Source organism: Miniopterus natalensis, chromosome 2 (assembly GCF_054644295.1).
Source record: "Miniopterus natalensis isolate mMinNat1 chromosome 2, mMinNat1.hap1, whole genome shotgun sequence".
NCBI lineage: Eukaryota > Metazoa > Chordata > Mammalia > Chiroptera > Miniopteridae > Miniopterus > Miniopterus natalensis.
This window is the reverse complement of record NC_142082.1, coordinates 152,542,637-152,556,323: the sequence shown is the minus strand read 5'-3', so window position 1 is coordinate 152,556,323 and position 13,687 is coordinate 152,542,637. Positions and strand designations below refer to the sequence as shown.

General features: G+C 37.4%; 1 protein-coding gene across 2 annotated transcripts in view; it reads right to left on the bottom strand.

Annotated features, from left to right (window-relative positions):
* The window catches only part of IPO8 (importin 8), a 48,045-nt gene that overhangs the window by 30,448 nt on the left and 3,910 nt on the right, over nucleotides 1-13,687 (bottom strand). For both annotated transcript variants that reach the window (XM_087814740.1, XM_087814741.1), the window contains exons 2-9: nucleotides 13,358-13,439; nucleotides 10,821-10,977; nucleotides 8,235-8,393; nucleotides 6,531-6,687; nucleotides 4,762-4,851; nucleotides 3,486-3,580; nucleotides 2,787-2,871; nucleotides 251-385 (exon numbers count right to left, since the gene is read on the bottom strand). In XM_087814740.1, coding sequence (XP_087670866.1) covers nucleotides 251-385; nucleotides 2,787-2,871; nucleotides 3,486-3,580; nucleotides 4,762-4,851; nucleotides 6,531-6,687; nucleotides 8,235-8,393; nucleotides 10,821-10,977; nucleotides 13,358-13,439 — 960 coding nt within the window. The remainder of the gene's footprint in view (nucleotides 1-250; nucleotides 386-2,786; nucleotides 2,872-3,485; nucleotides 3,581-4,761; nucleotides 4,852-6,530; nucleotides 6,688-8,234; nucleotides 8,394-10,820; nucleotides 10,978-13,357; nucleotides 13,440-13,687) is intronic.

Sequence of the window (13,687 nt, the reverse complement as noted above, 5' to 3'; positions counted from 1 at the left end):
TAATTTCAAAGAAAGGAAGGGAGAGGAAGAGAGAGAAACATCAATGATGAGACAGAGTCACTGATCGGCTGCCTCCTGCACGGCCCCTGCTGGGGTCAAGCCCACAACCTGGGCATGTGCCCTGACCGGGAATCGAACCAAAATCTCCTAGATCATAGGTCAGTGCTCAAGCACTGAGCCATGCCAGCCGGGCGAAAACCTGATTTCTATCATTTTGAATAATTTTGGAGAACTGCTCCCTGATACCAACCTGCATGTGCGGTTTCATCTGCTTCCACGTTACAGAGTGAACAACCCCTTGGTTGAGATAGTTGAATGCTTGCTGAAGAACACGAGGGGCTATGTACTCTTTCTGTCTATACTGGTCTAAAATTTTCAGTAGTACCTATAGGAAAATAGGAAGAGAAAATATAGGAGAACATGAACAATATTAAGGTTAAGGGGAGGGGCATTTTAGGCATGACCTAAAACCCAGAATGCATAAAGGTAAAAACTAACAGATGTTAAAGGAAGTCAATATTTTGAAAGAAAGCACATGGGCAGTTTTAATTATTAGACAGGTCCATGTTATATTGGAACGGTGTCTCACTGTAATGCCCAGCCATTTGTCCTACTTCTAACCTATGGAACTACTCAGAGTAAGTTCATACTCTATTTCATATACTAGCTCTTCAAATAAGTTAAGAATCCTGTTAAAAAAACAACAAACTTGACTAAATGAACACTGAAAACAACCATACAGCAACAGACACCACAGATTTTAATATTTGATAAAAGTGCATTTAAAATAGGAAGAGAAATGATAAGTTATCCAAAAAATAGTACTGGGACTTCTGATTAATCCCCTGAAAAAAAATGAAGTTGGTTCCCTAACCAAAATAAATTCCAGATGGGGAAATAATTCAACAACAAAAGAAATGAAAGCATAAAATTCCTAGAATATGGAAGAATTTCATTTTAGAATCTCAGACCACAGAAAGTCTTTATAAACATAACACAAAATTGAGAAGTTTTGTGTTTTTTTTAAATATATCTTTATTGATTTCAGAGAGAGGAAAGGAGAGGGAGAGAGAGAAAGAGAGAAACATCAATGATGAGAGAGTCATTGATCGAGCCCGCAACCCGGGCATGTGCCCTGACTGGGAATTGAATCCCGATCGCCTGGATCCTAGGTCGATGCTCAACCGCTGAGCCCCGCCCAGGCAGGCAAGAAGTTATTTTTCAAAAGATTGATTAAAAAGAGAGAGAATGTTTATAAGGAAGAAACCATGCCCAAAGCATCCATGACTGTCCCGAAAACCCCAGCAGAGGTAACAAAACAAAGTCCAAGTCTTCTAATCCCTGCTCTCCAGAGCTCCTCACTATGGCAGGCTTATAAATGAACTGAATAAATAAAAAGGGTTCTTTCAAAACATTACAGAATTTATAAATTCAGTTCAAGTTATGTAAAATTCGGGTTTATAAAATTTGTCAGAAGGCCTGCCATCACCTGTGCAGTTTTTAGCAAAGCAGGCTAAAGATGGATGCTACTGAATAGGTTCTTCCCAGTAGTTGGGGCTCATACCACTCGGCGGTGGAGGCAGACGGCACGTAAGAGTAAAGAAAGGAACAGTTTTTGATGAGAAAACTATTCCTCAAAACTAGAAATATATGCCTTCAATAACTAAGGTACAAGTAGTTTACGACATGGCTGCAAAGGTGTGAAATTTAAATGCATGTGTGCGTTTATGCGACACTGGAAAAAGTTCACCGAAGGCACTTCCAGGGGGCATGGACTTGAGGCGGCTCACGGGTGCACGAGCAGCGAGGACAAAGGCAAAGCGGACCGGCCTGAGCACGCAGCATCCCGGTGAACTGCTGACCGGTCACGTTATCCGCCACTCACTCATCTTCCCTACAGCCTGTCTCAAGGGCCAACAAACTAATCTGTGACAAAATTACAGCCTTAGCTCTCCTGAACTGTTACAAGATAATTTTTAGAAATGGCACTCCATAAAATGACAGTCTGTAAAAGGAAGCATTCCGTCTCAGATGACAGGTTTAAAATGGCAACTTTGTATCACTTACAACACAGAAGCCCCAACGTAGAAACACCCTCTTTATATCACTAAAGCCCTTTACTATATCTGATCAATCTTTGCCTCCTCAATAGGGCCCTGACAGATAGTGCTCAATAGTTATTACATTTTATTTGTTGAAATATTAACAAAAATACGATTCAAATGGCAATACGGATCAATCAATCTTCATGTCTACTTTTCCTTTGTAGTTTTTTTTAAATATTAGTATCAACCTAGATTCTTTCTCAAGAACACCTAATTGTCACTGCATAGAAATGGTTCCCAAACTTCCATAAAAAATGTACAAGTTCTCAGCTGAAAGTCTTAACTTCTGAGCTCAATCCTCTTGAAATAGATCAATTAGTATCCCATTAACTCTTACCTTATAAAAGCTTGGAACAAAGAGGTGAGGCTCAAAGAAAGAGAGCTTAAGAAACTCATAAGAGGTCAGAAAGTTAATAGAAGAATCCAATCTAATACTGGTGACTGCTGCACCAGTATCAACAAACTTAAAAGGTTTGAGTCCAGCATCTAGGAGTCAGGAAGGGCACTTCTTGTAGTAGCTGTCCTAGGCCACTTGGTTCTAAAACTAATTGCACTGTCTTAAATTCCCAGAGCTGCCATTTCATCCCCTATAAATACACAATGTATTAAAGTTTGTAACCCTACTTTTAACTGGATAGAAATTACTTAACTACTTCTATTTAAAAAGCATAAGTTTATTACCTGCTGAATTCCCACTGCATAGGTTTTCAAAAAGAATTCAGAAAATTCAAAATATTCTTTTGTGACATTTCCTGGGCTTCCATATCTTAAAAGACAAAGAAAAAATGTTTAAATACCATGCATTTTAAAAACAAGCATGTTCGCTAGTTTAAATACAGTCCCTTGTTGAAAGATGTAGTCTCTTGGGGCAGAAAACTAACACTTCCCTCCCTTTCACAAGCCCCAAAATGAAATCATGTATACTTTGACTCTGGTCATACTTAAAATTTCAGACGGAAACTTCTACCTACTTAATTAACAAAGATCTCCTAAAGGGTAAATATTACAAATAAAAATATATCTAACATATTTTTTCAATAAATGCTTCTATAACTAAATTTGACTAACTTTCCTGTGGAGCTGAATGGCCATGCACTTTCTTGTACAATTCCTGGATATTTCCAATAAGCTAAATAATGTTATTTCCCCATTTTTTTTATAGAAAAGTAGAAAGATTCAGAGAAGACTGAGCACCTCATTATATCTCAAAGTCAGTGATCACAATTAAGCCTACTTTAAAACAGAGGGTGACTTTTTACCCTCTATGGCACTAAAGACAAATAAGCATATACTGTGAACCATCAAGGGGCCAATCCAATTTTATTATATCCAATACTGAGATACTGACCATAAGATCGTAAATCTAATAAAGGGAATTACCGTTCAAACAGACGAGCTACAATGTGCAGTGCCCACTTCTTACACTTCCACCAGACTAGTTCTGGTCTGTCATCTTCATCAATTTGCATAGTCTCCTAAGAGAACAAAAACACCCAGATTAAATTTCTGCATAATAAAAAGGTTTATGTGAATAACACAGGCTGAATAAATCTTGCTATATAGATTAAGTAATATTAATTGTGGAATTTAGATTGCCATACAAATGCAAATTCCTTCTTACAGATTGCTAGGTAGAAATTAAATAAGCAAAGTAAATTTCAACTAACCAATGCTGTTCACATTTATCTCCCATCTTCAAAAGGCCAAAATAAATAGAAAACAAAACACCATGTCACTTGAAGAAACTCTAGGATGACAGAAAGGTCCTATATCTTGGTCTGGGTGACAGTAATACAAGTGTATGTTTGCCAAAATTCACTGAGCTGTTCAATAAATTCTGTGCATTTATGTTTATAAATTAAACTTAATTATAATTTGTCATGAGCTTTGACTAAGGAAAAAAACTGTGTATTTAAAGACAAGCTTAAATCTTAAAATACTTGATATATTTTAATTTTATTTTATTAGCTATTTCAGTTAATTTAATAAGTGAACTATAGCATCATTTATTGCAGATAAAAATAAGATGCCATCTTTCACCTATCAAACTGGCAAACTTAGGCTTTTATGTAAAATATTCTCAGTCACCGCTTATTAAAGTATAAGCCAGGGCAATGTTTCTGGGAAGTACTTTGCAAGATCTGTCAAAGTCTTAAAACACTTCTAGGAGTCTATCCAAAGAAAATAATCATGTATGTTTATAAAATTTTAACTACATCCTTACAATTAAAACATTAAAAAACTAAAACAACCTAAATATCCGGCAAATGAAGCATTCAATGAAAATGACAGAATGTAAAAACACTCATAATCATAAAAAATATTTATAAAAGATTTTAAGTGAAACATAAATTTCAAATCAGTACCTGCATATACCATTTTTATAAATAAAATGTGGTTGTATATAGACACAGAGAAAAAAAGGCTAGAGAAATAAATACCAGTTTTCAAAAATTTTTTTTATCAGTTTAGTAGGATTAAATAGAATTATTTTATTAGTTTCGCTTACAGGAACATTCCCAAAATGCTTATGTACTATTAATTATTTTTACTACATTTTTTCCCCCAAATAGGATAAGATCACAAATCAGTCTGCCACAAATACCCCAAACCCACGTTTTCCCGATTTTTCTTAGGAACAGAAGCTCTTTCTTACAGGAGGAACCGTCCTGTCAATAATAGTTCGAAAGATCTCCATCCACGCTGTCATGGTCTGGTTACTCACCAGCTGAAGAGGCAACGCATACTGGGAACAAAAAAACATGGCCATCAAGCAGTCACTCCCCCTCCTCCAAAAGTCAGCAATCTCATCCACACTGGGAGGTAGAAACACATAAATGGCTAACATTTGACCATGAAAACAGTAATTCATATGGTTCAACCTCAAGTTTAAAACAGACTATAAACATATGCATGCAAATTAAAATTTTAAAATCCAGTAGTATACATGCCATGAATTGTTTCCTCGGAGCTACTTTTTTTAAGTGAAAAACAAAATTTTTAATACAGTAAGGTCTCATTTATTCAGCATTAGATTCCATGTAAGTGATTTTTACCATTCACCCCTTTACCATTTACCATTTACCCCTTTACCATTTACCCCTTTTTCAAACTTTTCACTTCAACCAGTTTTCCCAACTTTATTGAGATATAACTGACATATAGCGTTGTGTGGATACACTTAAGGCACACACTGTGAGGCTCTGATACGTGTGTATATATTGAGAAATGATTAGCACAGTAAGATCACCTCTATCATCTCACATAATTACCTATTTGGTGCTGAGAACTCATTTTAACCACTTTAATGAAAACCTCTTGAAACATTTTTTCAACAACTTTCCTCTCCGCTGGCATAACACATAGCCCGTGTCACTGTGGGTCCCCTCGCTACACGTGAGGAAAGGGAGACGAGGCAGCACCGTCTCTGCATGCAGGCAACCCGAAGCCTGCTGCACGCTAAGGACGCAGTGATGAGGGGACACAGTCCCTCACCTCCCACTCTCGCTGAGGGAAAAAGCACCTGTACGCCAGGAGTTAACCTGTGGGGTTACGGGGGTACAGATGAGAGCGGCACAGTATCGACAAAGGCACCCAGGAGGACCGCCTCGTCCAGCCGGGTGCCATCAGGAACAACTTTCTGGAAGGAGGGCTGCAAGCCGAGACCTGGAGAAAGGGCACAAATCGGCCAGGGTACGACGGGGAGGCAGGGGCCAGGCAGAAACGCAGTCTTTTAGAGGCTCGGAAGGAAGAGAGGCCACGGCCCGTTCACGAAGCTGAACGAATTTCAGTTCCGCTGGAGTGTGAGGCACAAAGGTGAGAAAGGTGAAAGGTGGAGAGACGAAGGGCTTACAGGCCGTGCTGGGAAGTTCACACTCTGTTCTAAGTGCAGTGGGGAGTTTGGGGAGTCTGGGCTGGAGATGGGGAACAGAGGGTTGGGGGAGGGTGACGAGGTCACTTTTTTTTTACCCCTCACCTGAAGAGAGCACTAAATCTTCTTTGTTAGTTTTAAAGTAGGTCAAATGCAAACAAACTCCCATCAGTATGATTTCCTGATAAAGAGGGAGTGTCTTCTCTTCCCTCCTCTTCTCCCACAATCATAACTAATCTACAGGTAGAAGGCTATGGACAGATCAACCAAGTAACCGGTTTCTGGGGCCATTCACTACCCTGGTTCTTCCAGACCCAGCACTTCAGACACTGGAGAAAAAGGCACATGGACACTGAATCTCAGCTCTGCCACTCCGATGACTTTGGCCAATCAAGTCAATTTCTGTGAGCCAGTTCTCTCATAAGCATTTTTTTAAAGAAACATATGTGAGACTATATAATAATTTTTTACAATAACTGACACTTACTGAGCACTTTCCATGTGTCAGGCAGGAAAGCAAGGCCCCATATTCATCTTCTCCAACAGAAACTTACCTGAACAAGTGCATAAAAGATTTTCAGAATCTGTTTCTGTAGTAAAACAGAATAATGTGAGGAATCAGGAAGAAGCTGCATAATTTGTTGCTGAACACGAGGCAGAAATATTTGCATTGCTGCTATAAGAGGTTCTCTTTCCTCTGCTTTCTTATATCTACATGAGCAAAGACAAAAAGAAAGAAAAATAATTTCCACCCCCCCTTACAAAAGAAGTATAAATAATAAACAAATATATATATATTTTTAAACTATATAAAACTAACAAAGCAAAAACATCCCAACCACTGGCTTACATTTTCTGTTTGGACTGTTAGAATAAACTTGAAAGAACTTTAAAAGAGCACATCCTTGTTTTAGAAAGAATACTGAAAATCTTTCAGAAATAATTAGACTAGTTTAAAAGAACTGCCCGGCTGGCATGGCTCAGTGGTTGAGCATCAACCTATGATCCAGGAAATTGAGGTTTGATTCCCAGTCAGGGCACATGCCTGGGTTTCGGACTCAATCTCCAGCAGGGGGCGTGCAAGAGGCAGCCGATCAATGAGTCTCTCATCACTGATGTTCTCTCTCTCCCTTCCTTTCTCTGAAATCAATAAAAATGTTTGATTTAAAAAAAAAAAGAAGAAGAAGAAGAAGAACCCATGACTGCCCTAGCCAGTTTGCTCAGGGTTTAGAGCGTCAGCCAGGCCAGCAGACTGAAGGGTCCCGGGTTCGATTCCAGACAAGGGCATGTACCTCGGTTGCAGGCTCAATCCCCCACCCTAGTCGGGGCGGGTGCAGGAGGCAACCAATAGATGTGTCTCTCTCACATCGACGTTTCTCTCTCTCCCTTCCACTCTCTGAAAAGCAATGGAAAAAATATCCTCAGGTAAGGATTAAATTAAAAAATAAAATAACAAAAGAATCCAAGGCTATTTTGTGACTTTCCTAAATAAATTTTCCTCCAACTTAAATTAATTTTTATTATACCACAGTTCTTCCTATAAAATACAAGTTGATATGTCTGTTTAAATAGACATTCCTATTATATAGCAAATAATGTGGGGGGAAACATTTCCTTTTATACTACCCTAAATTGAGAAGTTAAAACAGTTCACAAACTTATGTGCTCTTAGGTCACTTCAACTTCTACAAATCTAAAATATCTTCTAAAAGCTCTACAGAGTATGAACTCACTAGCTTGTAAAAAGAACTACAGGACTTTGCATGTACAAGTAGCAGTCCTCTTAGAAACCAGAAAGCAGTGCTAATAAATGTGACACTCGTCTCCCGCCTCCCAGGCAACTTTTATGGAAAAGAAAATCACTAGCAAAGAAGCTTTAATATTTCCTATTTTGCATCTAAAAAGTTAAATGTTTGGTGTACTTAATAAATAATGTGCTCACTTGAAGACAAATGTTAAGATACCTGTATATCAAAGTTTCCAAGGAAAGCTATTAATAAATGGTCCTCTGAAACTAACAAATAATTTTTGAAAAGCACAGCATTCTCACATCCTATCACCACCTCAGAGATCAGCAATGTACACTTGCAGATTAAAGGTTCTTTAAACGACTGCCGTAAATAAACAAGTGTAATTGTGCTCAGCCACCACTTGCCAAATTAACCCGATTCCCCAGCACACCCACAGCAGACCCCTCTATGCAAGTTAACTCGAAGTAACGCAAGGCTGATACTGTCAGCCGGTGGAAATCGACTTACTCATATGTCTTCACCAGTTGATACAGGCATAATAAACTGCCAAGCCAGCTTCCGCTGCTCTGTGACTGCAAGTAGTAGTCTATCTTGTCAACTACTGCTGGCCAGTGACCGGGGAAATCATATTTAATGATGGCACGGAGACACATTGTTAACTGGACTCTATAAGGTGGGGGAGGAAAGTCGAAAGTCTAAGTAGTTAATAAATATCAGGTTTCAAAGACCCCTACTATTTTATATACAAGCACTCTAACTCCTATTTACCTACACTATATAGTTATCTATCTGGGGTGGGAAGACAAAGAACAGTACTATTGAGACAAACCTTCTCAGTGGCTCAACTTATTGAAAATAAAGAGAACAAGTCATCTCTTTAAAAATAAATAAATAAATAAATAAAACCTTTCAAACAGTCTTATCCTAAATACAGTTTTGGGAAAAAATAAATTTAAAATAAATTCATTAAAATTTTTCAAAAAAAAAAAAAAAACTATGAATTTAGCTCTACAAAATTTCCCAGCTTGTTATATTTTATATTTTGGCTATCACATCCTAAGAGGAAAACAAAACAAATAAAGTATTGTGCCCTTTAAGTGGACAAACTTAGCCCAAAAATGGTCAGAGTACAACGGAGGCCTACACAGTGACGGGAAGCACGTCTGGGAGCCAAAACCTGGAAGCATCTACTTTCAGTTAACAACCAACACCGAACGCTGCGCCCAGCAAAGCTTCCTGAAATATTAAAGTTTGTGCTTTGTGTACAAGAGACAAGCTGACAATTTCTGAAGAGGAAATCTAAGAGCTATTTCTGAAGATATAAAGAAAAAAAGCCACAGGAAAAACAGAAAAAGAGGAATCCTTTCAATAAAACCACAAAGTAAAAAAATAAAAGATGTGATGTCATAACACTTAGGTCAGTAATCATTTCCTCAACAGGATCCCAACTGTAATTGTTATTAAAAAGAAAATGAGAGGAAAAAGTTCTCTTCTATAAACTATTAATATGTCCTTACATGGTCATTTGTAAATGGTTAGAAAGGGAGCCTGGCTAAATTAGAATTTTACAGTGAAAAAAATTAAAAGCGTGTGTTGAGTTGAACAGCCAATAACTTAGATTCACTGAAATGAAACAAACAAAATGCCTTTTCCTTATGTTACCAAACCTATTTGAAAAATTTTCTTTGCAATACTCTTAAATGAACTTTAAAAATATTTCTTCAAAAATGATTAGTCAAGGCTTCAGGACATAAAAGCAGCAAAGCCACAAAGAACCGTCTCATTATAAAAATAAAGGTCTCCCCTTGTGCCACCAGCAACTGTTCCTAAACAACTAGTAAGTGTAATCTGCATGCAACGAAACTGAAACTTCACTTTTTCAAATTTCATCTTCAGGCTGACCCTCCAAACCCTTTCTCACTGCAACCAAGCAGAGGCCGGCTATGAACAGCCATCCTTCCATACATCGCTATGTAGAAGCACTGCAAGACTCAGGGCCACCTGAAAATGCAAAGATTCTGACAAGAAATGGATACATGATGGTACATCAGAGGAGCCACTGCCTAGGTTGGCATTTGGACAACCAATGCGAATAATGGTGATTTTCTTTAATCAGGACACCCATTTTCTCCTCTAAACAGACAAAATAACTGAACAAAGAGGAGTTCAACGTTTCTTCTCTTTCCTCACACTTTCTTCCCCTTTCTCCTGCTTATGTCATAATGTGCCTTAGACACTCGGGGGAAAGTGATATCTAATCTCTTGACATTAAACAATTTCATTCCCCTACCTTGGCTTCATCTATTTCCCTCCCCCATTTTCAAAAGGAATCTAATTACTAGTTCATGTTGAAAAGAGTTTGTTTCTCCTATTTTAAGACTGCAAAATGCTTATGACTCTACAGCCGTGAGGTCCAATAACAGGGGCAGCCACCAGCTACATGTGCACACTTTGAATTTATCAAAGTTAAATTAAAAATTCGGCTCCTCAGTTAGAAGAGCCACGTCTCACACACTCAATACCACTTACACCGCGCGGCTAAACCCCGGACGGCGCAGCTACAGGAGATTCCCGTGGCCGCAGAGAGGGCTCCTGGCAGCACTGCTCCACGGCACCTAAGCTGAACGTGAAAAACCACGGACCACTCTGTCCCGTCTCCTCCAAAGGCAGAGGGACTCGGGTCAGAAAAATGAATCAAAAGATAGGTCAAGTGTTAAGAAATGTGGTAGGTTAAAACTCCCAGAAGTCAATTTCCCTGTGTCAGGAAAAAGGAAAGCAGACGGGAAAAAGTCAAGAGATCATAACTAAGAGCATAAGTTATTTACACAGCAGGGATTTATGCAACAATTTTAGTTAAGTGCGATTTTTGCCTTAACTCTTTTTTGTGGCAACTTAAAGCAACTAAATCTTTCCCAAAATAATTGCAAAGGATTACAAACGCAAGACAAATCAGTAAAACAATATTCATTGAGTGTCCGTCTTCATTAGTTTACCTCTTTGAAAAACCAAACTTGAGGCTGATGATTAAATCCAACTTCCCCCTGTCCATAGCTTTTGTGCTTCCTAGTAGTAGGAAAATACAGTATAATGTACCTCACTAAATCTGGAGATCGAATTATCCCTTCCACAATGTTATCACGTATTTGCTGGCGGTCATTTTCGTGAATGTTGAATGGAAATATTGCTTCTCCCGGGGGAGGTTCTCGGTCTGGCCAGTACTGTGTCACCATGTTCTTCAAGTAAATGGCAGCTAAGTTAGAGGGGGTAAAAAATGTTAATGTAGCAGTACCAAAAAGATGACTTTAATTCAGCTTTACAGAAAAAAAGCTAAGCCCTTCAATGTTAAACATGACAGCCAGCAAAAATGGAAAATCTTACAGTTATAAATCTTACACTGTGCCTTTTCTATAGGCCATCTCGTGTGGTGCCCCATAATAAAAATGTTTTCTAGTTATAAAACTAACAGCATTCAATGACTGAATTGTAAGTCCATGATTTTACCATGTATGTATCTTTGTTGTCTGAAGTTTGCTTTTTATTTTCGAGACTAGTTCTATAGGGATTTAAATGGTTTTGTCATCATATGGGGAACCTAGCATTCTAATGCACTGTTGCTAGAAAACGCAAGCAAAAGCAACGTGGCAATAAGGTTCAAAGTTCTAAATGTTCACATCATTAAGATCCATCGACCTAGCATTTCCATTTCTTGTAATGTATTCTAAGAAAATATTCCCACAAGTATCCAGGAATATATGTGCAAGGATGCTCATTTGAGCATTGCCTCTCTAACAATAACAAAAAGGATTGATAAAGGAAATGTTCATTAACATCAAACTGTTTAAATAAACCACAGCAGTTCTGTACAAAGAAATACTAAATAATTGTTATAAAGTATATGCATATGCACTGACATGGAACAATCCCCCAAGGTACATGGTTAAATGAAAAAAAGGAAATTATAAAATGGCATATGTAATATAAACAGATTTTTGCTACTTTTTAAAGCCAGCATATCTACGGGGGGGAAAAGACTTGGAGAACCATGCACCAAAGTTGATGGCAGCTAATTTGGGAGTGGGATTAAGAGCAATCTAACATATAGATTCTGTGTTTCTGTAATGTTTATATGTCATATAAAGGTATATTAGCTTAATAAGTCGCTTTAAGATCTTTAAAAGTACTGTTTCCACAAAGCTTCCATATGAAATTCACAATGGCCGTATCTATACTTAGGTTATTAAAATAGGTTCCATTTAGCAAAATGTGGCTTCAGAACAGCCTATTTTATAAAACAAAGATTAAATAAACTGAGAGCAATCATTCCAAAAAACATACATAGAAGTCTTACAAATATTTCAATACAAATGTTTTTCTATAGATTTTTCTTAACTACAAAGGCATCTTTCAGGAAATCATACATATAGTTATAAGTATTTTCCCGAAGCCTAATGATCCCTTAGTTTTTCATTATTATTTCAAGTAAAATTAAATACTTTTATCAGCATGTAGAGTACAACCCCATTTCTGTAAAACTGTTCATCAATCCCTCTACCCAAATACATGCAAAGGTGTTAATGATGCTCATTTCTGAGTGGTGAATGCTGAGTAATTTTTTACTTTCTTCTTGGTATTCTTCTCTATTGCCCAAATTATGTACAATGAGTATATGTCAGTTAAATAATAACTTTAAAAAGCCTTTTTAACTACTTATTTTTAAATTAGCTATTATTATTTTACCCCCTCTATGTTGAAGTTACTCTCTTTTTAGGAATCATGGTACTCCAAGACTTTTTCCATTTTTTTTACCTTTTGGGCTCTAATGACCATCTTATTAAAAAAGCAAAAAATTGCCCAGCTGGGCATGGCTCAGTGGTTGAGCATCGACCTAGGATCCAGGGGATCACAGTTGGATTCCCTGTCAGGGCACAGGCCCAGGTTGCAGGCTTGATCCCCAGTCAGGGGCATGCAGGAGGCAGCCGATCAATGACTCTCTCATCATTGATGTTTCTATCTCTCTCTCTCCCTCTCCTTTCCTCTCTCTGAAATCAATAAAGATTTTTTATTTTTTTTAAAAAAGCAAAAAATAAAATAAAACAAAATAAACCAATACACAACACCATGGAATTACCACAGGTCCAATAGACTTAAAGGTAAGTCTATTTACCTTTAAGTTTAAAACAAAAGTCCTGCTCCCTAATCGTGTGGTTAGGACACCTGTGTAATACTTTACCTCTATGATCTGACGCATGAATGGAGCTCAAATTCACATATATAAATTCATGGTATTAATCTGTGCGCCCAATGGCTAAGCCACCAGGAATGATAAAAAAGTAGGGAGATGAAGCTATTAAAATTGGGAAGGATGGGGGGAAAACGGCAAGGTATAGTAGCAAGGAAGAAAGTAAAAAGAAAAAAGAAAAGTAGAAAGAAAAAACTAAGGAAAATTTAATAGCTCAGTGTCTACCTCTAAGTTTCCACGGAAAAGGAAAGTGATTTTTAAGCCATTAGAAACACTTCTTGTGCACTTCCTTTTTTTTTCTTCAAGAAATCACAGATATTTAGAATTAAAATAAAACTCTTATTTTCCTTTCACCACAAATAAATTTATAAAGGATACAAACCCAACTCACCTGCCTGACGCACTGGGAATTCCACATGGTCAGAGACTATAATCCGAAGTAAACTGGGGGCAAAATTGATAATCTTGTAGGACTGAAATTACAAAGAAATATTTTTTAAAATAGGGCAATATAAATGAATAACTATTAGTACTTGTTACTAAATACACTACTGTGAATAATAGAGACTTTCAGAGTGAGAGAAACTCTCCAAAATGAAGATTACTACAGTACTTTTTTTTAGTAAGTTGATGAATAAAGGAGTATGAACATTTTTATTTATTTGTTTTTTCACATATATGGTCAAAATGCTCTCCAGAAAGGGTTTAGCAATTTACAGTA